Genomic DNA, 23,961 nt, shown 5'->3' with positions numbered 1-23,961 from the left:
TTAAAGGGATTGTAGATGGAAGGTAACTTTTTTATGAAAGCCCTGTTCAAATTTGATAGCACCTTTGGATTTACACAGGAAAAGGTTAAATTCTCATGATTCAGTGGAGTGGGGAATTTTCTTACAGAATGGACCACTTAGAACACTTTGTGTTTCCAAATCTATGTAACCTTTAACTAGGTCTCACTACACCTGATGAGAAACAAGTGGTAGAAATGTCTGAAAACTGGGAAGAAGAGAAAGCAGGCATGCTTTAATTCTTTTGCATTAAACACATCAAAGTGCAGTAATTTTTGTTTACAGGCAGAAAAGCTGAAACAGAGAAACAATGTGACTTAAGGTGCAGAGAAAGTTTGAGCCAGTTTGTTTCTAATGCTGAGTTAATTTATGAGGTTGTAGTAAAACGCCCTCTCTTCTTTCTCCCTCCTCCCCAGAAGTCAGTCAATGGATAATTGAGAGTTAAGTTCACAAGTCAGTGAAGAGGAAAAGGATTCTCATTTGTTGTCTGATCTGCATTTTTAGACAGCAGTAGATATCTGTCCCTGTTTACCTAACTGAAAATAACAATGTTTTTTGAAAGGTGGAGCTAGGAAACATTTCTGAGGTTTATTAATGTCAAGAGAGTTAGTATTATTTCTCTGTAGGAGAAATAAACTCAGTTTTGCTTGGTAAGTCTGTCTGTTTCTGTATTTATATTTACTTCCTCCTCAGAGGAGGTTTATTCTTTGTAATAGTGTCACATTGACATTGAGCTCATTTTGCCTAGGCAGACGTTCATCTTTCTGTCCATTTGGGTAATGATGCTGCAGCTGCACACCCAGCTTTTCTCTTTCTAGGCTGTTGATTCTGCATGTATACTCATTTTGAAACCCAGAAAGGATGGAATAAACTTCACAGAGTGAAGTGAGAGCAAGAACACCCCAGGTTCCTGGTGCTTTATATCATGCTGTTCATTTGGTCATAATTATTTGGCCAATATGATGAAATTCTGAACAGGAACAGTATGACCTTTGCATATTGCGTCAGCTAAAACCCATATTTTTCTGGAAGCTCAATTAGATCCTCACTAATGGGTTTATTAGCTTCCGTTTTTTGTTTTGTTCTGTTTCTTTTAAACAGAAGTCTGCACAGGCTTGTTTAGAAAGTGCAGTTTGTTCAAATCAAAGCCTGGAAAACAAAAGCTGTTGTCAGAATAGTCCTTCAAATAAAATTGTACATGCAAATAGAGCATCTGAAGAGTTTGTACAGTGAGTTGTTCGGACTGTGTTGTAATCAAGCAGCAAGGAAAGCAGGAAAGACCTTTGCTGAAATAGGTGAAACATGGTAAGGGTTAAGCCAAGAATTTAGTGCTAATTTCTGCTACATGTACGTTGAATGCTGACTGTTGGAACAATCTTACGGCAAAACAGTAAAAATCATGAAAACCTCACTAAACATTACTTGTTTGGCTATCAACTATTTTATTTGAGCTTTAATAGTAGTTGATGCATATTAAGACCCAATCAAAAAGAACACTGAAGCTTCTATTCAATTTGAGTAGCTGACTTTGCAAAGAGCAATCCCATATTAAAGTGATAAAACTACACAATGACTAGCTACTTAGCTAGTTGTTGCAGTAAACAGCAGCAGTGCTGCCTAATGGTGCTGGAAGAATAAGAGTAGAGCAGCCAGCAGTCTTGGAATGGCTGACTTGCAATTAGTCTGAGAAAAATAGGGTGGAGAAAGGGCTTTCATATGTCCATGTGATATTAACTCAAAATATTTTGCTACTTTCCTCAGTAATTATGTCAATCATAGCTGCAAATGTTTGCAAAACATAGATTGGTTAACTACACCAACAGTATTTCTGAACTGAGTTTGAGTATGGTATCTAAATCTCAAGCCTGTCACACATCCAAAAATGCAAAATAGCAAAAGGGAGAAGGACAAACCTGGAGATTTATTTGCTGGAAGAAAACAGAGGCCTGTCCATTATCTTAAACACTTCTACGACTGTTAGGTGGTTAGGCTTTTGAGTATAGTCTCCTCTATGCTGTCATCTGGATTTTTATAATGTACATAGATCTGTGGACATGATGTGGAGTTTTCTCTGAAATGAGCTTCATATAACACATCATTACTGTTTTGAAAATGAGTCTTTTTAGTTTTCTGTGAAGACACATCAAGCAAAAATGAATTATGAATTTACCATCAGATAACTGTCTGTTATTCTGGTTGATATTATCTTCTTTCCATATCAGTTACCTTTGCAATTTCCCTTTTAGTGAGTTGTCACATGAAGTGTAAGTATACCTAACGTTTAATTTTCTTTGAAATTTCATGTATTTGAAATGGGTGTTTGGGTGTGCAGGATTATGTGGTGGGAATTATCAGTATTTTGCATGAAATAGTTTAATTCCTGCTGTAGTCTGATCTCTCATGATGTTCTACTTCCCAGTAACAACGCTTGTGCTGTGGTACTACTTTTAATCTTTTAATTATTCCAGAAGGTAGCTGGTGGGATTCTAGTTTGTTTGCTTTGATCAGGCTGCATCATTATAAGATCCTGGGTTTTCTGCTATGCATGGATAAAGTGACTACTTGATTTTCTTTTTTTGGGAGAGTGGGGCAGCATTAATTCTAATTTTAATTCCATTTCTAATGAAATTAAGAATGCTTTCTAATGAAGCACAGGTATTTCTGCAGCAAAAGGGTACTCAGAACTAATGACTGTTTGGTTACCACCCCACGTGCACTAAATGTTTACACCTTTCCATTTGTTTAAACTGTTCTAGAAAGCATAATAATATAAAAGCATAATTATATAGCTGCAAATTGTGACCTGTTTAAAATATGTAAATGCAGTTTTAGACAATAATAAAAGTGCTGTGTGAGTTTATCTTTACATAGAAAAGGAAGACCTTTCATTTAATGCTTTAATCTGCAGTCTCTGCAGATACTGAAAAATTCTCTGCAGAGAGTGGCAGTTAAAGGCTGTGTGAAGACCTTTGATATTTCAGTATCAGTTACCAAACCCTACCAACCAAACATCCTATTTCTGTTACTATATTGTTTGCTACCTGTGCTTGACCTCTAATATGGGGAAGGTGCAGAGGCTGCTAAGTATCCAGTTCCTCCTCTTGTACTGCTTTTCACTTGAGTTTGCTTCACCAGCAAACTTATCATAGGTGAAAAGCCTGTGATTTTTCATGGGATGATCATGGTGCAAAGTGGTATTTATTCATGGTTACGTTGTAGAACTTTTTCCTTTTTTTTTTTTTGCTTGTTACTTTGCAAAGTTTCCCTCTTCTTCCATGTGACTGCAGGAAGTGATTATCAATTTAACTGAACAATAAAATTCCTAGTCACGTAAATTCATATACTATGCAATTCTTTTATTTTACCCTGTATTTAGTACGAAATTATCCACTGTGCAGGTGGATAGATAGTGGGCAATTTGAAACCTTTAGGCTGAATGTCAGTATTTGCATGGGTTCTGTCATTCTTTATACAGCCTTTTCACCCTTAAATGTTCAAGGTTACTGTTGAGACGTGTTTAAAGGAATGTGTTTAAAGTTATTGTGTGCATACAGTATGGGGTTTAAAACTTTCCTTTCTGGAAACAAAAGCTTAACTAGATTCATCAAGTATATTTCTTTCCTCTTTTTGACTAATGCTAATAGCAAGCTAACAAGACTAATATAATTCAATTGCCAAAACAAGAACTCCAGGTAAATAATTCAGGTGGCATGTTTTTGATGCATTCATGGTGACCGTTTTCTTTTGAATGTGTAGAATGATAAATTTTGTTCTTAAATGTGTAGAATGAGATAATTGTATAACTCATCATAACTTGACCCCTAAATTCCCTTCTACCACCATGCAGAAATCTCTTGCTAATTTCACCTCCTCTGTGAGAAGCCACTATCTTTCACAATATATGGTTTAGTTTGGAGCTGAGAGATTTCAGATAACAATTACTATTGGTTTTGTTACAAGAACCATAAGTCAGTATATATTAATCTTGTTGCTGATGTTACAGCTCAAGAGGTAATTTGTCATCTTGCCATGTTTCTTCTCAGCTAGGTTGCAGCAGTCATTTTTAATTGCAGTGCTGAAAAACTTCCAGGCAAAGATCTAGTGCTCAGCAGCATTTGATCCTGCTGTTAATTGCAATCTGATTTTAGGGTCTAGCTGTGGCTAAATTTCTTTCCACATATATCAGTATGCCAGTCTGTTCTTGGGGAAGGTGGGAAGTAGTTTAATCCTAAATCCCATAGAGTAAAGCAGCATTTTAACATCAGTAGCTGCAGTTCTGTGAACGGATTAGAAAACAGTTGAAGTGCTCCATTACTAGAGTTTTAAGAGTGTTACTGGTTTTTTTTTGTTTTTTAAACTGCAGTTAGAAATTTTGTTAAAATCTCATTGCATCACTTTTTCTACAAGCATTTAAAAAGGTGTGACAGATATCTGTGGACTCATTTGGGGAGGTATTTGAGCTTGTGTATAATTGCAGGCATGTGAGTAGTCCAAGTTCAGTTGGATTCTTCTGCATGTTTTATTGACTGTCAAACTTCTAACATATGTGGGAGATAACAAACCTTTTATTATGTTTGTTATGAAAATGAAAGTTGTATAAAATTAGCCTGAAATACCCTTTTAATTTCCTCCCTGTGATCTGCTTCCTGGGGAGTTTGAACATTTTTCAGCTTAATCTAGGCTTTCATACTGATGAAACTTTGAAGTTGCAGAAAAACTCAATTTGTAGCAGTATGTTTGAAGTAAGTTTAGAGTTACAACTGTATTTTGAGTGAAGTGGTGTTGTCTTTCTGTACCTGGTAGGCTAACTTAGGCTTTTATGGTGGCACTGGAGGGCGCTCCCCTGCAATACCTCGCCTTTGGAAAGGATGCAGAGTAATAATTAACTGATATCTCAGAATTTTTCTTATCATAAAGAGGGCGGTTGTCTATGTGGTATCCTTAATGTTGAAAAAGAATGCAAAAGGAGAAGAGAAGGTGGTATTATCGCTCTAATGTCTTTATTAAGAACATTGCTGAAATAATCTGGTATTTCTTTTCAATGTGTAAAGGTAAATGAATGGAAGATATTCAGGAGAGATGTTATTCTGTCTCATAATCTGTTTCTTCAGTCTTAGCCAGGATAAGGTTAAGAAGCAACTTAAATCATTTGATATTTGCCTACGTGAAATATATTTGTGATAGACAGCTCTTTAATGTAAAAAAAAAAAAAAAATTAATGAGCTCAACTGTTTGAGATGGAAATTGGACAAGTTCAGATAGGAAATAAACCACAATTTTTAAACAAGGCAATTAATCATTGAAACAACCTACCTAGGATGTGATTCATTCCCTCTCACTGTAGAGACTCTGTAAAAGAGATTGTCACAAATAAACTGGAAATTATCAAACAATTTTTGCATCAAGTCTATACTATTTTACCTAGCTCATTATGCAAGAGACTGAGTAGATGGATACGACAGTCTCTAGAAGAGCTCACATCCCTTGAAATTTACCATTATGAACATAAAGGAAGTGATTAGATGGCTGCAACTATCTTCTGCAAGTGTTGGAAATTTGCTGAGGGATTTTTATATTGTGACCAGTGCTACTTTGCAAAAAGAATGCTGGGATCATAGCATCCTTAATTTTATTTAGGGAAATCAGGACTTGCTAGGAGTTCTTAAACAGCACAAATGGCTTTCCAAATTGACCTCCCATAGGTAGCATTGTTACGCAAGAGATTTGTTTTTCCTGGAAAAAAATCTGAACACTCACCATTCCTGTTTGCAAGTCTTGCTTTACAGACATCACCTCATAAAAATTAGAAAATCATGATGTCTTGATATTTTTTATCATTTTACTGAATCTGTGCATCAAATTACATGAACTCACCCAAAATGCTTACTTAAGCATCTGCCTTTTATGTGTTCTGAGCAAAAAGGCATGTCTGCAAAACTAACTTGGCTCCCAAAAAGCAAAATGTTATTTCTTTTTCTGAAACTGCTGAAGCTCTTGCCAGTTCTATGTATGGAGGTTCTGAATATTAAAAGAAAAGTTTGTAGTAATGGTTCTTATGAGATGTTGCCATCTGGAGCAGTCCTGAACAATTGCCATGGAATTAGCTGGAATTCACAAAAAGGCATCCACTGTACCTTTGTAAATATTCATGGGTCAGGGCATTACCAAGGCTGTAATAGAGGAATATAGATCTTGGTATTCTATTCTTAATTACACTGCTTTAATTCTTAGGGAAATTGTAAGTACCAAGCAAGATATGTTATTGGTACAATAATGATAATAGTTAAAATATGTTGTCAAATAAAAAAACAGTGTAGGGGGTAGCAGTGTCTCCAACTGACTGTTCATGGAGGGGAGTTGGGAGGGGTTTCTCACTTATTTAAACACTCATTTTTATGAAAAAGTTAATCAGACATTTTAAATGAAAGTTGTTAATATCCAGTAATCTGCTGTAAAATACATATGAAGTAAAATACGGATTCTTTACTAAATTTTGACAGCTTAAATCATGTCTGCTACTGGGTAAGTCTGATTGAAATCACATTTGTCATCTTTTCTGTCTTCCCAACTCATTCCAGGTGCAGGACAAGTTCCGTTTGGACCTCTCTGATGAAGAAGCTGTCCATTATATGCAGAGTCTAATTGATGAAAGTGTCCATGCCCTTTTTGCAGCTGTGGTGGAACAGATACATAAGTTTGCACAGGTGAGAGAGCTTCTCAATTGGTAGTCTTACTGAAAACTGAGTAATGTGAGAGGTCCAGAGTGGTAAGTTCAAGACAGGAGCTCATTGTTAATGATGTCGTAGTTCTTACAAGTTAAGTGTTCTTGCTGCCAGGACTGGAGAGCAAGCTTGCAGTGGTACTAGGAAATTCTTATAAACTTCTTGGCAAACATGCCAATTGGAGTGTAACTCATCATCTTACCAGGGGTAAGAACTGCAAATTGGAAGGATGGGGTTCCATGAGAGGAGGAAAAAAAATCTTACATTGAAAGTTGTTATTCAAATTTCATTTTTGAATTTATAATGCTTCTTCCTCAAAGCTCTCTGGCTAGTTTATTTTTATCAGGCGTTTAAGGTAGTATGCTATTTGCCTTAAGTATTAGGCTCCTGACAAGAAATAGAATTGAAAGAATTCATTCAAAACTGATCAAAATCTGATAAAAACACTTCTCGGTTTCTATGGCTGTCTGTTTTGTTGAAGGTTTTCCAACTAATCTATTCTTTCCTGCAAATCAAATTTTTATTTTTAAGAACTTCACTACAGTGCAGGTTAAAAAGTAAAAACATCTTTTCTGTCTGCATATGTGTTTAACAAGGGTGATCTTTTGCACAGTGTGGGAGAAAAAAAGAGTAATTACACAAAAGTATTGCGAAAATTGTTATTCCTCATGGATTACTTCGGTCATAGGATGTAGGATAGTAATTTCATAAGACCAAGTGAAAAAGTCTAGCATCTACCTCACGTTTTTCAGAATAAACAAGACCATTACAAAGATGTAATCTTTTTAAAAGATTAAAATTAAGTGACTCCAGTATGTGCCTAGACCTTGCTTTTATCACATACCGACAGTTTATTTAAGACATCTTTTTACTTCATTGGTTTTAGGTGACTGGCAGTCTGTCCCAGATAATTGTTAATGTATTTCTGAAGCTGTATTAGTAAGTCAAAGTTTATGGATTTGATTTAGGTGACCTTTCCTTTCTCCATTCAGAAGTATACTTGCTTGACCTTTCCTCAACACTTAAGATTGCTTTTAAAATTGCAAGACAGATTTGTTCAGGATATGTAAAGTAACTAAGAATTTGAACCCAAGAATTTTAGATCCAAGGAAGCGTGGTTTAAGTAACAAGCTGTTTTTCATGAGGTTGTGAACTCTATGTGCTGCTGAAGAGTTGACACTTCTGTCCTTTAAGGTGTCCTTTTTCTCTCCTGGGATCACAAGAAATTGCACATTAAAATGTGAACAACAATGTGTTATATTAAATGCTTAAGGCATTTTTAACCTCTTGCGATGTAGGATTCTTGTTTCAGAGTTCTGATTTCTGCCTTCATTCATATTCTGTAAACAGCTACAGTTGCAAGCTTCCCCCTGCAAGAACATTGGGTAGTATCAGCATGAGGAGGACATGAAATTAAGTCATAAATGAATTGGCAGTTGACATGTATTAAGATTCTGAAATGTGTTCGTGTATTAAAAAAAAAAAATCACCAAAAATCCATCAAAGTTAAATGTAATAAGTCTATTATCTTTATACTACAAGTGAGGTAGGACACTTTGTAGTGATATTTAGTACTTCATTAGTCAAAATCATTGCTTTTTTTCTGAGACTGTCTTTGTTAGAAGAATCTGCTGCTGAAGTCTTCAGAGTCTTTAAATCGTTGAACAAATGAACAATTAATGCATAATTGAATTTGCAGTAAAGCGGTCATCTTACACAATGGCCAGTTGGAGCTTTCAATTTGTTCCTGTATAATGCTGCATTGAATTACCTTGCTCTAAATAGTAATAAAAACTGTCTCAAAAAAAAACAACCAAACAACAACAACAACAAAAAACTATGCGGGTATAATAACACCTGCTTAAATAGCAGATTTGGACCTAAAGCCACACAATTTTTCATTTGAAATGCTCTTAAGCATGTTTTTCTTTAAATTTATCAATAGATATTTATTATCCTGCTGCCTCCAGAATAGGTCTACAGGGAATCTGTGATATCTACTGCAGTAGTTAAGAGCTTTTTAATAAGGTTAGTTATTGTAGTGACCATTGTGTGAGCATTCTGCGTCACTCCCTATGAAAGTGGAGCTCTTCAGTAAAGCACTCTTAGATTTTTTGGCATCATCTTGGTCCTGTTCTTTTGTAACAATATTATAAATTGGGTTCATGTCAAAGCTCTGCTATGAAACCTTAGTTTCTAATGTATCTGTAATTTATTGTCATACTAGATATTTTACAGGCCCTTTTATGTGCTATGTATTTGTTTCCTTCTTATTGGTTATCAACAAACTTGTCTCAAAAGTAAATAAACATTTAGAACAAGTTAATGGTGTGGTATAATACTGCTCAACTGCTCAAGATGAGAAAAAGCGCATAGTAATTTCACTTGATACTAATGAAGACTGGCTAGCCACTTCTCCCAGGAGAGTCACTTTCATTCTAGCATTATTTATTTCTGCCAAGAAGGGAAACAGTCTCAATTTGAAGTGACTAACTTCACATTTTTTCCTTGTAAATTTACAGCTTAAGTAATTTGCATTGTTAATCAGTGATTTTTGAAGAGTGAAAACTTGAGGGATGAGGGGTGTCCCACCTAAAATATAGTATTGCAATTGAGGTTGTACTAATAGGCAGTTGCTCTTTAAGGAACAAACTCAATTTAAACTGTAAACGTAAAGAGGTATTATGATATTCAGAAGCTGTGGTCCAAGTGCTGCTGTGGTTCCTTTCACTCATAGTAAGGCTTCTGTTTTTCTCCTTTTGGAGAAGCCTGTCTTGCATGCTGAAAATAAAACAAGTGGAAAATCTACCACCAGGACTGTGCATATTGGATGAAGCTGTTTGTCCAGTGTCAGACAGTGTTGGTTTCCAAATGGTCTGGTCTCCTGAAGGATTGTGTTCAATGTTTTTTAAACCCAGTTCAATTTACACATAACTTTTGGTCCCTGAGAATAAGCCAGGTTAAATAAATTCCGTTCTGTTTTTTCTTCCCTTGTAGTATTGGAGAAAATAAGCCCGTCACGTTCCTGTGATGGAAACAAGCCTCAGCAAATGCTCAAGAAAGAGACTTTCTCAAGCCCTTATGGACTTCACTAAGCAGTTTTGGAAGGCAAAAGCTGCAGATTTGGTAGCATGGAGAACTGAGAACTCAGGAGGCAAAGAAGCTTTTTGAGTCTCATTTCTTTAAAGGTTTAAAAATACCTGTTTTTTTTTTAATTAAAAAAAAAAAAAGGAGAATGTTTATACCGTCCTTCAGGCTCACATACGATGGCATTTCTTTCTAAGGAAAATGTCAGCCTCAAAGGTTGAAGTGAGTATCTTCCCAAGCCAAAGATAACTGGAAGAGGCTGGATTTGATGGTAGATTCTTGTACCTGTTAAAATATTTTCTTATTTAAAAACGGAAATCATTGCTACACTGAATATGTGTATGTACAAAGCACAGCAGTGAGTCTACAGTTTTTCAGTACAGAAAAACATGAAACCATGTTAATCTCCTCTTCTCCCCTCCTGCTAACTCTAATCCTTGAGTAAGTTTTAAACATGATTCGTGTGTTCCTTTATTTCCCACCTTGGGCAATGTTATCATTTAGAAAGGACGATCATTTTTTCCCTGCTTACAAAAATGTTTTTAAGTGTTGATAATTTAGTCATCTGTAGGCAGTCAATTAAATCATCACTAACAGGCTCAGCAACAAGAACGCACAGTGAGGCGTTCAGTATTTCACACTTTAAATCTGAATGTTTTCTGTACAGCAATTATATATTCATGACTAATAAACTCTTTGTTGTTGCAGTCCTGAGGTATTCTGTTTTGTCTTTTTCATCTTACCTGCTGAGATGTGGCATGCTAAAGGATTATGTTCATAACTCTTGGCTTTCTGCAAGGATTTTCACTACTGTGTTTGTTTGATTCAGGAATAAGGGTACTAATAAAATGACTTCTGTGCCACATGTTGAGTGCATAATGATTCTGTTTTGAATAATCAACAGTGTAATTAGCTTTTCACGAATGTGTGGATCTTTTCAAAGAGTGCACTTACACTCCTTTTTTTGTTTGTCAGGAGGAGAGCCCTCCCAATTATGAACATAAGGACTGATTTGAATCTGAATCTGGTATTTGTGAATCAAGTCTTGCACTTTACTGCTTCTGCAAACATGAGAAGTGCTTTGATGGAGGAAAATCCAGCAATGGCTGTAATAGGCCCTTAGTTATTTCAGCATATTACCCAAATTAGCTAGTTAAACACAACATTGTTTCAGCTCCTCTTCTCCATATAAGGTGCTACTTAGTAGGATCTATATTACCCTTGTTAGTTAATGTTTGTGTTAGCTGGCAAAACTGCTGCAGAGGGGGCACAGCAGTACCTCCAATCTTCAGCTGACTCCTCTTCGGAAGAGCACTAATTATCATTGTGGGGTGTTTTTGTTTTTTAGTCTTGCTTTATCTGTCAGAAATACGGATTTCTCTACTGCTTGTATTTCCCATTGTTTCATCCTACATGCAGAACTTTTTGATATCTTCCTAAGGTATTTCTGAGAGCTTGGGATTTTCGCTACTTTTAGGGAACATTGCACAAAAAAAAAAAAAAAAAAAAAAAAAACTTTTTAAAAATTTGTTTTGAAGGGGCATCCTATGTGCTCATAAAACTTGTTGATTTCTGTGATGTAGCCGCACTTCATTCATCTCACCTCTTCACTTTGATCCCGTCCTTTGCACTTAATATATTGAAATTTTCCTCCAGTTCTTTTGAAGAAAACTTCAGAAGGAGATGTTTAGCAGTTGAGAGAACTTGCTCCAGGCTTAGCTCTATAGTGTTCACATGCACTGCAGCAATCATCAACCCCGAAATCAGGGACAGTATCCCATTTCTGTTATAGGAGACTTTCACAGAATAACAGAATTGTCTAGGTTGGAAGAGACCTCAGGATCATCGAGTCCAACCTCTGACCTAACACTAACAAGTCCTCCACTAAACCATATCGCTAAGCTCTACATCTAAACGTCTTTTAAAGACCTCCAGGGATGGTGACTCCACCACTTCCCTGGGCAGCCCGTTCCAATGCCTCACAACCCTCTCAGTGAAGAAGTTCTTCCTAATATCCAACCTAAAACACCCCTGACACAACTTTAGCCTAATCCCCCTTGTCATGTCGCCAGGCACGTGGGAGAACAAACCAACCCCCACCTCTCTCAGCCTCCTTTAAAGTACTAATAAAAGAACGATAAGGTTGCCCCTAAGCTTCCTCTTCTCTAGGCTGAACAATCCCAGCTCCCTCAGCCGCTCCTTGTAAGACTTGTTCTTCAGACCCCTCACCAGCTTCATCGCCCTTCTCTGAACCTACTCAAGCATCTCCATGTCCTTCTTGTAGTGAGGGGCCCAAAACTGAACATACTACTCGAGGTGCGGCCTCACCAGAGCCGAGTACAGGGGGACGATCACCTCCCTAGCCCTGCTGGCCACACTGCTTCCGATACAAGCCAGGATGCTGTTGGCCTTCTTGGCCACCTGAGCACACTGCTGGCTCATATTCAGCCGACTATCCACCAATACTCCCAGGTCCTTCTCTGCCTGGCAGCTCTCCAACCACTCATCTCCCAGCCTGTAGCTCTGCTTGGGGTTCTTGCGCCCCAGGTGCAGGACCCGGCACTTGGCCTTGTTGTGCTTTATACAGTTGCCCTCAGCCCATTGCTCCAGTCTATCGAGATCCTCCTGCAGAGCCTTCCTGCGCTCGAGCAGATCGACACAAACGCACCTAACTTGGTGTCATCTGCGAACTTACTGAGGGTGCACTCGATGCCCTCGTCCAGATCATCGATAAAGATATTACAGAGAACCAGCCCCAGTACTGAGCCCTGGGGAACGCCACTAGTGACTGGCCTCCAACTGGACTTGGCTCCATTCACCACGACTCTTTGGGCCCGGCTATCCAGCCAGTTTCTAACCCAACGAAGCGTGCGCCAGTCCAAGCCAAGAGCAGCCAGTTTCTTGAGGAGAATGCTGTGGGAAACAGTGTCAAAAGCCTTGCTGAAGTCAAGGTAGACACATTCACAGCCTTTCCCTTGTCCACCAAGCGCGACACTTTGTCATAGAAAGAGATCAGGTTTGTCAAGCAGGACCTGCCTTTCATAAAGCCATGCTGACTGGGCCTGATAGCCTGCTTGCCCTGCTAGTGCAGCGTGATGACACTCAAGATAAATCTGCTCCATGAGCTTCCCTGGCAGTGAGGTCAAACTGACAGGCCTGTAGTTCCCCGGGTCTACCCTCCAGCCCTTCTTGTAAATGGGCATCACGTTTGCTAGCCGCCAGTCAACTGGGACCTCCCCCGATAGCCAGGACTGCTGATAAATAATGGAAAGTGGCTTGACCAGATCCTCCGTCAGTTCTCTCAGTACCCTTGGGTGGATCCCATCTGGCCCCATCGACTTGTGTACGTCCAAGTGCCGTAGTAGGTCACTAAACATTTCCTCATGGATTGTGAGGGCCACAGTCTGCTCCCCATCCCCTTCCACCAGTAAACCACTTTGTCCTTCTCTGTCTTGTGATGAAGATACTTGGCTATTTACTAGGAGTTTATATTCACAGCACTGAGTAATACCATTTTTTAAATTTTACAATCATGTTTTGGGAAGGTCCGTAGTGGTTATGCTTTGATGCATGTTGGTGAATTCATTTCCAGTCCATTAAGCAGTGCAAGAGTTTTCGTTCAGGGTGTCAGTTAAGCTATTTGTGCTATGTGACCTGCTGCACAGAGAACTGGAAGTGCAATTCAGAATAAAAGGTTCTGGGAACCTGCAAGGTGAGAAACATTTGTGATGTATAAAGAAGATTGATGATTCTAGGTTTTTTTCACATATGTCCAAAGGAAAGGGGAGAACGGTTGATGGAGGTCTATTGATTGGAAAGGGTGAAGAGAAAGTGTATGTTTGCAAGTTGCTCGAGGTGCAGGAGTCCTCACAGCTAGGAGAATGCTGTTCATCAAATTGTTCTACTCTGAGATATGGGTGTGCAGCTGGACTTACCTGTGTCATGTCACAAGGCTGTGAGTGCTAGGCAGGGCCAGGCATACACAAAGGGAGTGATGTTGAGACCCTTGTGAAAGAATATTATTAGCACCCTAACACAGATTGTAGACAGCATGGCAGTCATTGCACTTGACTGCAATACCATATCGACCAGCCAGCTGGGCGGTCAGAATCGTCTGTCCTGTGGTCCATCAATATAGCCGTTGTCCTGCTGCACACAGGCATTGAGCATGTGAAGGAAAATACTCTCTGACTCAAAATGCAAGCTTCAGTCCAGTGCTAAAAAATAGCAAGCAGCAACAGCCAATGTGCACTCTGGTGTTTGAACCTTCTGGTGTCCCTAGGCTTAGGAATTCTGTAGTGTTGTCATCTTGAGCTTCAGCAGTGAAACTGGGCCACGATTCTTATATGGTGATTGAAATTGATCTGTAGGAAGAGAGAATTAACATTCTGTACTACAGATAGCTACGGAAAAGGTGTTTCAGGGTTGTTTGAGCAGTGTCTGAATGGTACACTTCAACAACCCCTTTGGACTGGGAGTCTGTGCAAAGCCCTGCATAACCTTGAGGATGTGGCTGCTGCAGACCACATGAATTTAAGACTTGCAGGATGGTGTCTGAGAGGAATACACGTACTGAATTTCCTATTTTCCAGCTGGTGATTCACTTGCCAGGTGACAGTTTGATCTCCACTGATCAGTGGATTTGTTGAAGGCTATACTCTACTAGAGATAAAAGCCTCATAGTTACATGAGCCATGTAGTAATTACTACATGTAGTAATAAGTAACTACATTACTCCAAGTGTTGATCATTGTTATTCAACTCTACTCCAAGTGTTGATCTTGTTGTTCTCCCTGCATAACAGTAATTATGAAAACATGTAGGCTTGAGGCAGGCTGTACCACTTGACCAGGCAGGCCAAGGATGACTCCTTATTATTAACCCAGAAGGCATCATCAGCCTGACTATACAGCACTTTTCAAGTGTATTTATAAAGTGTTAAATATAACTTTTATATAAACACTACAAACATATAGAATAGAGGGTTTTCACTATTTCATCTAGTTTAAAGTGAATATAATGACTTGTTTGTATGCTGGACTGTGCAGCAACCTATAAACACCGTACATTAACTCAGTTATAAATGTCAGCATGTGAATCCAAAATGAGATCTAAGTATGATATGCAAGGCTTAGGAAGACACTGATTTCACAATAAATCACATTATGAATGAAGAATCTATGTAGCAGAAATAAAAAGGTTGTGTGAGTCAGTGAAAGAGAAGCAACTAGTATCTTTATCTGTTTCTACTTGTCAATTAACCACACATTTTTTCAGTATATTTTCCTAACAATTTGATAAACACCAGCTGAGTGCTAAGAAATTGTCCAGGTGTGTCTCTGATCTAAGAAATGACTGTCTTCAGGCTGACTGCTACAATATACTAGTTGTAGGTAAGTTCATTACTTAAAGTATTGTATGAAAAACATCAAATATCATTGAAAATTGTACTTAGAAGTATATAAATCAATATAGTTGTTTTTAGTAGATATATTTCAAATCATGATACACAAAATAAGTTCTTGATTTCAACTTGGTTTTGTAAAATCTAACAGCTATCAGCATTTTATGCAGCATTATTTAAAGCAAAACAAAAGTAGAATTTGGAAGGAATTATCTATTTTATATTAAATGAGGAGTTATCTTTCAGTATGTTAGACTGAAACCTTGTCTAACAGGAATAAAAAATGCTTAGTTTAACATGTTTTCTATCATGGCTCTATGTAATCTAGTACTGTGAGCATGTGTTATGTGTCTGTCTCCAAAAAATTCTGAATCCCTTGAATAACTACTGCCAATTTTGACTTGAGGGATGCTGCGAGTCTTAAAGGTGAAATCCCTACATGTTTCACAAAGGTACATCATAGAAGAAGGCTCCCAGGGGAATGTCAGACAGCAGTATCACCCTGAACAAGTATTTGTACATATACATGGAGAGAGCGTGTTTGAATACGCACAAAATTTTACATAGAGTCAGGATGTGAGCTCCATCATATATATCAAAGCATGAAGCAGTAGTTGGTAGAAAACCAGGCTGTGCCAGCTGAGTCACAGAGTAACCTGTCAAAAATCATCCTGTTAAATCTCTCCAGGAAGCATTACAGAGAAAAATAAATACAACAGGCAGAAAATAGTTTTGCTAAGGTCTTGTTTTACCCTGCATTTGTATTTTGTATAACTAAAAAAAAAAAAAAGCATTAGAAAGCCAGCTTGTGAGTTCTTTATTTGCCTACTGGCATGCATGCCTTTCATGGTCTCACCCTCATTTTATTTTTTCCTGCAGTCTGGTCTTTCTGTTGGGTTTGAAAGTGAAGGAAGCAAAATAAATAGTTCCTTTTCCTTTTCCCTCCCCTACCTATGCCCTTTCATCATGGTTGTTTTCAATTGTCAGAGCAGAAAGTGGTGCAAATTTCTCCTTTTTTTTTTTTTTTTTTTTTTTTTTTTTTCTGGGGTGTATGTGTGTCTTCAAGCAGTAATTGCAAATATATATTTCATGGAGAGAAGGAAAAAAAATAAATAAAATAAAAAGGAGGGGCTCTTAGCTTTAATATAAAAGTCATCTATTCTTCAGCAGGAGATGTGCCTGTTCTTATAGACAGTTATCTTGCCTTCTTGTGTGCACTTTTGTAAGTCTTTGGGGGAATAATAACTTTGGAAAGGGGAAGGAGGAGCAGAGAATGTGAATCTTAGCACCGCGTCATGATGTCTTTGTAGCAAAGTGGAGTGATGTTGCTAAATGACACTTCTTTTGTAGTCAGCAGAGGTTTTACGTACAAGACCTAGTATCATCAGTGGATGGAAAATACAGCAGTTATTATGAAGTATCTGAAGTACGTACATCTAAGGAGTCTTAAGGGAGTCATTGAAAACAGATTGCAGGCAGATTGTGTTAAAATAGATTTTTGTAACCCCTTCAGCTGATGTGATGATTCTTTGTAATAGTGAAGCTGCTTAGAGTACAATATTGGTGCCCTCCTGTCCTTCCAAGCTTCCGTGATTTAGAAGGGACTCTTCCTTAAGAGAATAAATTTCTCTTTGGAGAGGAAAATCCCTAATGGCAGTTGTTTCTAGAGTACTGAGCCGTGAAGTGGTTCACCTGTACGGATTCTAACCTGAAACTGCAGGAGTGTTCCTTGGAGAGGAGTTCATAGCTCATCTACGCACCAATGTTAATCAGTTAAGCTGGTGTGTGGGATGATCCTTTCAAAGTGGATTAAGCTTTGCGACAGCAAGGTACTTGCATTCTGAATAAAACCTCTTCACAATTAGAGGTTGTGCAAAACATAACAAAACCAATATGAATTACTTCCCTTCACAGACGTGTTTATCCAAAATTTTTCCCCATCCTCCTCATCAGTGCTGATGGATCGGAAGATGATTTTATAGAGTTGTTCAAGAGGAGGATTTACTATTCATAAACTGTGACAGACAATAAATAAAGTGACAAGGAAGAGAGGATTGAGACAATGTGGGGGTCTCTGGGGAGCTCTGGTATCTGTTCTTCCACGGGCAGGCTGTAGTTTTCTCCAACGTGTACAACAGCTCTTTTCCTATCTTGTTAGGTGTTTAAACATGATTTGGAATATGTAATGGGTAAATCGTACAGATACACTTTCCAAACTAACTGTTGCTTCTGTCCTTGATCAATAAAACAGAGATTATTTTGTGCAGTCATTTCTTCAGTGTCTTCTTTTACTTGGAAACAGACTGTGAAGTTAATTGTAACTAAAGGCTTTTCTCTCCCATGTCTGCTTAATGCAGCATTTCTGTCTGATTAGAGACAAAGAACCCACATTGTGAAAGAAAAATGGCTTTTTTTTTTTTTTTTTTAATAGACGTCTTTTCTGGCACAGTCATATATAAACAGCTTCCTAACAGAAAATGGAAATGAATTAACAAGTCTAAATGCAAGGTGCTGCACCTGGGCTGGGGCAATCCTGGACATGAGCACAGACTGGGAGAAGAACTCACTGAGAGCAGTGCTGATAGAGACTTGGGGGTTCTGGTGGACAAAAAGCTCAACAAGAGCCAGCAGTGTGTTCTTGCAGCCCAGAAAGCCAACTGCATCCTGGGCTGCATCAACAGAGGGGTGGGCAGCAGGTGGAGGGAGGGGATTGTGCCCCTCTGCTCTGCCCTTGTGAAGCCTCACTTAGTGCTGTGCCCAGGTCAGGGCCCCCAGCACAAGAAAGACAGAGGCCCAGAGGAGGGCTACGAGGGTGATCAATGGGCTGATGCATCTTTCCTATGAAGAAAGACAGAGAGCTCGGAATGTTCAGCCTGCAGAAAAGAAGGCTCCAGCAGCCTTTCTTTAGAGGAGATTCTTCACTCAGAACTTCGAGGGTGGTGAGGCACTGGCACATGCTGCTCAGAGAAGCTGTGGATGCCCTATCCCTGGAAGTGTTCAAGGCCAGACTGGATGGGGTTTTGAGCAACCTGGTCTGCTGGGAGGTGTCCCTGCCCATGGTAGGGGTTTGGAAGTAGATAATCTTTAAGGTCCCTTCCAACCCAAGCCGTTTGATGATTCTATGACAAGAGCACACATGACAGGAAGCTTTCTTTAAAGAAGTGATTCAGCTGAGATTTCTGACCAGATTCTGCCAAGGCAGAATTACACTAGGATTTAATTCAGTTTCTTTTTCCAAGGGAGATCACAGCAACAATGCGGACATTAGCAGGAAGAATGAGGCCTTACTAGAGATGAAATATGCAGCAGAGAACTCTCTACCACAAGAGCAGTACTTGTTAAATAATGAATGAGGAAAAAAGTGGTGTTACATAATTTGGAGGTGTTTTGTGTGGCTGGTCTACACAATTTACTAAAATCTGTGCTTGCCATATTGGGCTATATTGCACTTCTGTTTTCCAAGTTGCAAACAAGATGCCATCAACAAGGTGCCGAGTGGCATCTTAATCTACAAATGAGATGACAGATTTAGGCTGCAGTTTTGCTTCAAATTTGACAGGCACTGCTTTTGAAATGAGAGTCGAGAAACTGTGTTACAGTTCTGGCTGTGGCTTTCATTGTCCATTGGCCCTGAAGATCTTTCAAGTTATGAACTTCCATTTCCCTTTGAGCTCTGTAAACTTGGTGGTGCAGACCCATTTCTAACTTCTCACATAAAAACACCATAGCTTGGGGCTCTAATTACAGATGGATCCAGAAAGCGCTATTATAATCTGCCAAGCAGCAGTTCATTTTGATTGTATTTTGCATTCAGCCTTGGTTTGTTGGCTTGTGTTCATCCCATACGTTACAGCTGAAAGATGCCTGAAGAAATGTACTTGCTGGAGCTCATGTTCCTGTCAAACATTGCTTTGCTGGTTCTGTCAATATTAGAAAGCTGTAGTAAAAAGAGGGAGAATTAGAATGTTCCTCTGCTTTCATTAACTAATATATATATTAAAAAAAAAAAAAAAAAAAAAAAAAAAAGTTAACTGAAACACAGCAAAATGTGATGATTGTGTATTCAGCTTAAGCAAGCAATAGCCACAAGGCATATTGTCAGGCCCTTTTTATCAGGGTCCACATTTTATGCATGAACATCATCAGCTTTATGGGTACCTGATCCTGATGCAATATGCAGCAACAGATAAATTCTTTTATTCAATAATGAGATATAGCCAGAAGGATAGCTTAAAGCTGTACAGATTTTCTAGCTTAGCACTGCATAGATTGTAAATGGGTGTGTTCAAGTACAGCTAAGAACTGAGAGTTCCAACTTTCTCATTTACAGCTAAAGCTTTATAATAAGTGAGCAGTCCAACTCACTTAAGAGTTGTAAATCAGCATACCCACAGTTCAGTCTTACACCTCCATTATGTATGTTTACAAAAGGCTTAGCATATGTTTTCCTGCTATTTCATTATTTTATGCAGCACATGTTAAAATCCCTAGTTGTGTACCAACTAATGCTCCTCAACAGCAGTTTTAGTTTTAAGCCTTTCAAGACATAGGAACTGTTCATTTTGCTCAGTTTTTCACGTACTGAGCTCTAGTGCCTTGTTGTTGTAGCTTGCCATTTCTCAGCCATGGTGTTAGTACCAGCACAAAGGCAGGGACAGGTACGATGGTAGGGTTACCAGTTATCCTAATTTTTTTGCCTGCAGCGTGTTGAACTTGGACAAGAATAACTGAAGATGGCAGCAACACAGTCCAATCACTGAAAGCTGTAGACAAGTATTTGAGCAACATACTGTACTGTAATACAGGAGCATGGAAAAGGAATCTGGGAGCTGTGCAGTCAGTGCCATACAGACACAGTTTGGGGGCAGATAACAAGACAAAAGCTGCTGGTTGTATGCCTGCTCTAATCCTGTGGGCAAGAGCATCTGCAGGATCCTGGTCAGTTCTTTGCTGCCATTGGATAGCTATTAAATGATCTTTTCCTTCCAGTTTGTCTTGTTAGTCAAGCAGATAAGGATCATTATCCCTAGCTTTATATTGTGATATTTGGTTCATACATGTAGATGATGATTTTTAAATCGGTTTTGTTAGAAGTAGGTAACAGACTTAGCCAGTATCTCTCGTGGACTCCAGCTGTCACTGCAGAAGACCATGAACCACCTATAGTTTCCATGTTATATTTACCAGCCTGTCATGGAGGTCTTGGCTACCCCCAAACCATTTCAAATGATGGCACTGCATGCTTAGTTATAGCCAAATTGCATCATTGCATATGTGCCTGCTGTAGGATGATCTGATTCTGAAACTACTAGATTTCACTTACTGCACTGAGTAATTTCCATGGATCATGCTGGATTAAGTATGTATCCAACTTACATTTAGGCTTTACTTTGACTGTACAGTCACACATATTGTTTTTTTGAGGATACAGGAATCTTCAGAGAAAGGGCTAATTCTGTCAGGTTTTCATCTAATTAATCTTTAAAAAAGACCTATTTCCATGAACCCAATTTCTGCAGAAGTCCAGAGCTTCACCTTTAGTAAAGGACTAAGAGTACAGACATTTTTGCTGAACACTGAGATACTTAACCCACATTCAGATGTCCATGAACTTAACTAGCATGGTGTGGTTGAGAGATCTCCCCCTAGAACTGCAGGTGATGTTGTCCCAACAAGACAGACCACTTTTACCTAAGTTTATTACTGGATGATGTTGCAGCAGAGGGTGCCACGTTTCTGGAAATGCCATCTTCTCAGAAGCTGGAGAAGAGTCAAAAGTGTTTCACACAACTAGGCACATCAGCCAAGTTTATATCTGAGTAGATGACTGCATTGCCCTAGGAGATCAACTGTTATGCCCAGCTTTGGGCTCTAAACCAACACGTAGCATCCAATTTCAATGGTAACAAGGTTTCAGCTGTGCTTGCTCTGATCTCTTGTTTCAGGTGTTTTGTGAAGCTTGCAATAACAAATATGTTTAGATACTGGTATTGGAATGATGCTAAGTGAGTCATAAAGTATTAACTTTAATGATGTAAAATGAATCTGAAGTTAAAGGTGAATTTGTACTGACTGCAGTTTTTGAATGTCTTGAAACTTTCATTGATTATTCCTCTTATTTTGTTTAATCCCTTAAAATCTAGTGTGACTGAGGGTGGGAAGGAAGACTACTTCTTGCTTTTGGTTTTGAGTTTTTGATCAAAATAAATTAGGAATGCTGTACTCGAAAGGAATTTGAAATCACTACAGTGAATTTCTGCTGGCACAATAAAGAAGGGACCTGATCCCAGTGCTCTGTGCATATCATGCAGCTGTTTGCCATTTCATATGTATGAACTTTTTATCCAGTCTCCTTGAAATCCTATATACCTGGCATCAGGGATCCAAGTGGTTCTTATTTTAACTGTTGCATCTGTGTTGTCTTCTCATGACCTTTTAAATTTGTAAGCTCATCTGAGCAAGGATCATACTACACTTGCAAAGTGATTCTCATATGCCTGGAATCTCTGAGCACCCCTGTAATAGAAACAATTATGGAAAGAACTATTAGTCCAAGCTCAAGTCAAAAGGCACATGTAAATAATATGTCTGGGTGTTGCTGGTAAATCTACTGTAAAATGAGAAGGGACCTTTCAAATAACATAGGAGAAGCCCTCTGAAAAAGGTGTATACATTGTGCTAGAAATAATTTACCTCACACACTTTCACTTTGGTCAACCTGTATATATGGGAGAATTGTTTTCAATATCAAAGTGAGAAGGGTATAAGCACCCGATGAAATCCTTTGTCATTCTGCTGCACTGTACCTGATAGCTTATGGTGGAGAAGAAAAAATATATTCAAATATCTCTGCACCCCTTACTCTTATGTGGAGAAGAAATTCCTTCTTAAACTTCAGTCAGAAAAATATTACTGTCAAGATGGTAGAAATATATTCCTGTATGTTTCTGACACTATGCCAAGAAGCTCATGTTGGTTTGCAAAAACAAATAGCTAAGATTTGCCTGTAGAAAAATAGTTGTGTCTTTGACCCTCACTATGTTTTCGGTATTTCTTATCCTTTTGGAATGAAGTCCTACCGCATTCATAATGTGACATACCTCTTCTGTCCCAGAACAGCTCTTTCTTATCAAATCCTGTAGGGTTTAGTCTCACCTTTTTTACTCTTGTCATTTTCTAGACCAGCACGTAGACCAGAATGTGAGTGTAGAAGGCAAAAAGCTATGCTGTAACCATCTTGAAATGAAAATCACTTATAGAATCAATACATTACTTCAATACCACATCTTTACACATTTCCACTCTTTTTATCCTTATCTATTTTTCCTCCTTTTGCTTTCATGTTTTCCTATTGGAAAATAATTGAAAAGGGGCTGAAATGCTAATGCAAAATCAATTTTTTTTTTTTTTTTCAATTTTTGAGAAAGCAAAGCAAAAACTGAAGGAAGAATAGAAGGAAACATTCAGAAGTGATTCTAATAATAATAATACCATATGGAAAAATTGGCATTATACAGCCCCATCTGTTAAATGCTCATTCAAGAAAGATGTCTTAGAGTTCAAATACATAGTTTCAGGAAAACATCTTTTCATGCTCAATAGCAGTCAAAGAGCAATAGAAAGTTAGGAATTTTTTAGTAAAGGAATAGGGAGTGTACAGAAAACATCCTCATGCCCACTGCTTGTATACATGTGCATCTCTATGCTGAATGCAAGCAAACCAATGCAGCAAAGGGCTACAAAAATGATCATAGGACTTGTCTGTTTTTCTGACAGTCTAAGACAGGTGGGTTTGTTCAGTCTGGAGAAGACCAGGTTCAGGGAATACATAATGTACATAAATACCTGATGGTAAGAGGGAGCCAGACTCTTCTCAGTAGTGCCCGGTGACAAAACAAGAAGCAATGGACACAAATGAAAACACAGGAAAACTTTATTTATTTATTTGTTTATTAATGGGGATAGGTTGCCCATAGAAACTTTAAGGTGTTCACCGGTGGAGGTACCATTCTTGACAATCTGCTTGAGTAGAAGGGTTGGACTAGGTGGTCTCAAGAGCCCTCTCCCATCCTCAGTGATTTTGTGAAAATCCTAACTAATACGTAAAAAAAAAAAAAAAAAAAAAAAAAAAGTGAAACAGAAAGGATTGTTTGTTCTCTTAATGAACAGATGGTATCAGAAGGAAATTAGCAAGAGAAAGGTTTGAAACAAATAAAAGTGCTTTTTACACAGTGCATAATTGAACTGTGGAACTCATTTTCATAGTGTTTTGTGGATGCTAAATAGCGATTAGATAAATGCACAGAAGAAACATTCATCAAGGTCAGTTAAACACAATAGTATATACAGTCCTTGAATTTCCTGAACCTACAAATCATTGGAAACTGAGAGACTGCAACAGAGGTGTATTAACATATTTCTACCCTTCTCCTTCTTCTTCTTTTGGCTTTTGTCACTGGTCAGTGGTGGAGCTGACCTTGCATAGATGGTCATACATTTAGAAGTACAATAATGTGCAACATGTGATACTTTTTCATTGAAAATTCTTAATAATAATAATAATAATAATAATAATAATAACAATAATAATAATAATAACAATAATAATAATAATAATAAATCTTACTATAAGACAGAAATGGATGTCTAGTTTAGAGAAGGAAAATATGCCTTGAGTAGAGACAAGGTATTTGCATAGATGCAGATTTGAGCAAGAAAGTTCAATTCCCA

The 23,961-nt window shown here is 38.2% G+C and overlaps 1 protein-coding gene across 2 annotated transcripts in view; it reads left to right on the top strand.

Annotated features, from left to right (window-relative positions):
- PIK3C3 (phosphatidylinositol 3-kinase catalytic subunit type 3) overlaps window positions 1–10,692 on the top strand; it is a 71,694-nt gene extending 61,002 nt beyond the window's left edge. For both annotated transcript variants that reach the window (XM_032205785.1, XM_032205784.1), the window contains 2 exons: window positions 6,597–6,722; window positions 9,738–10,692. In XM_032205785.1, coding sequence (XP_032061676.1) covers window positions 6,597–6,722; window positions 9,738–9,752 — 141 coding nt within the window. In that variant the 3' untranslated portion in view covers window positions 9,753–10,692. The remainder of the gene's footprint in view (window positions 1–6,596; window positions 6,723–9,737) is intronic.
- The last annotated feature ends 13,269 nt before the right edge of the window (window positions 10,693–23,961 follow it).

Source organism: Aythya fuligula, chromosome Z, assembly GCF_009819795.1.
Source record: "Aythya fuligula isolate bAytFul2 chromosome Z, bAytFul2.pri, whole genome shotgun sequence".
NCBI lineage: Eukaryota > Metazoa > Chordata > Aves > Anseriformes > Anatidae > Aythya > Aythya fuligula.
The sequence above is the reverse complement of the archived record's forward strand: the minus strand, read 5'-3'. Positions and strand labels throughout refer to the sequence as shown.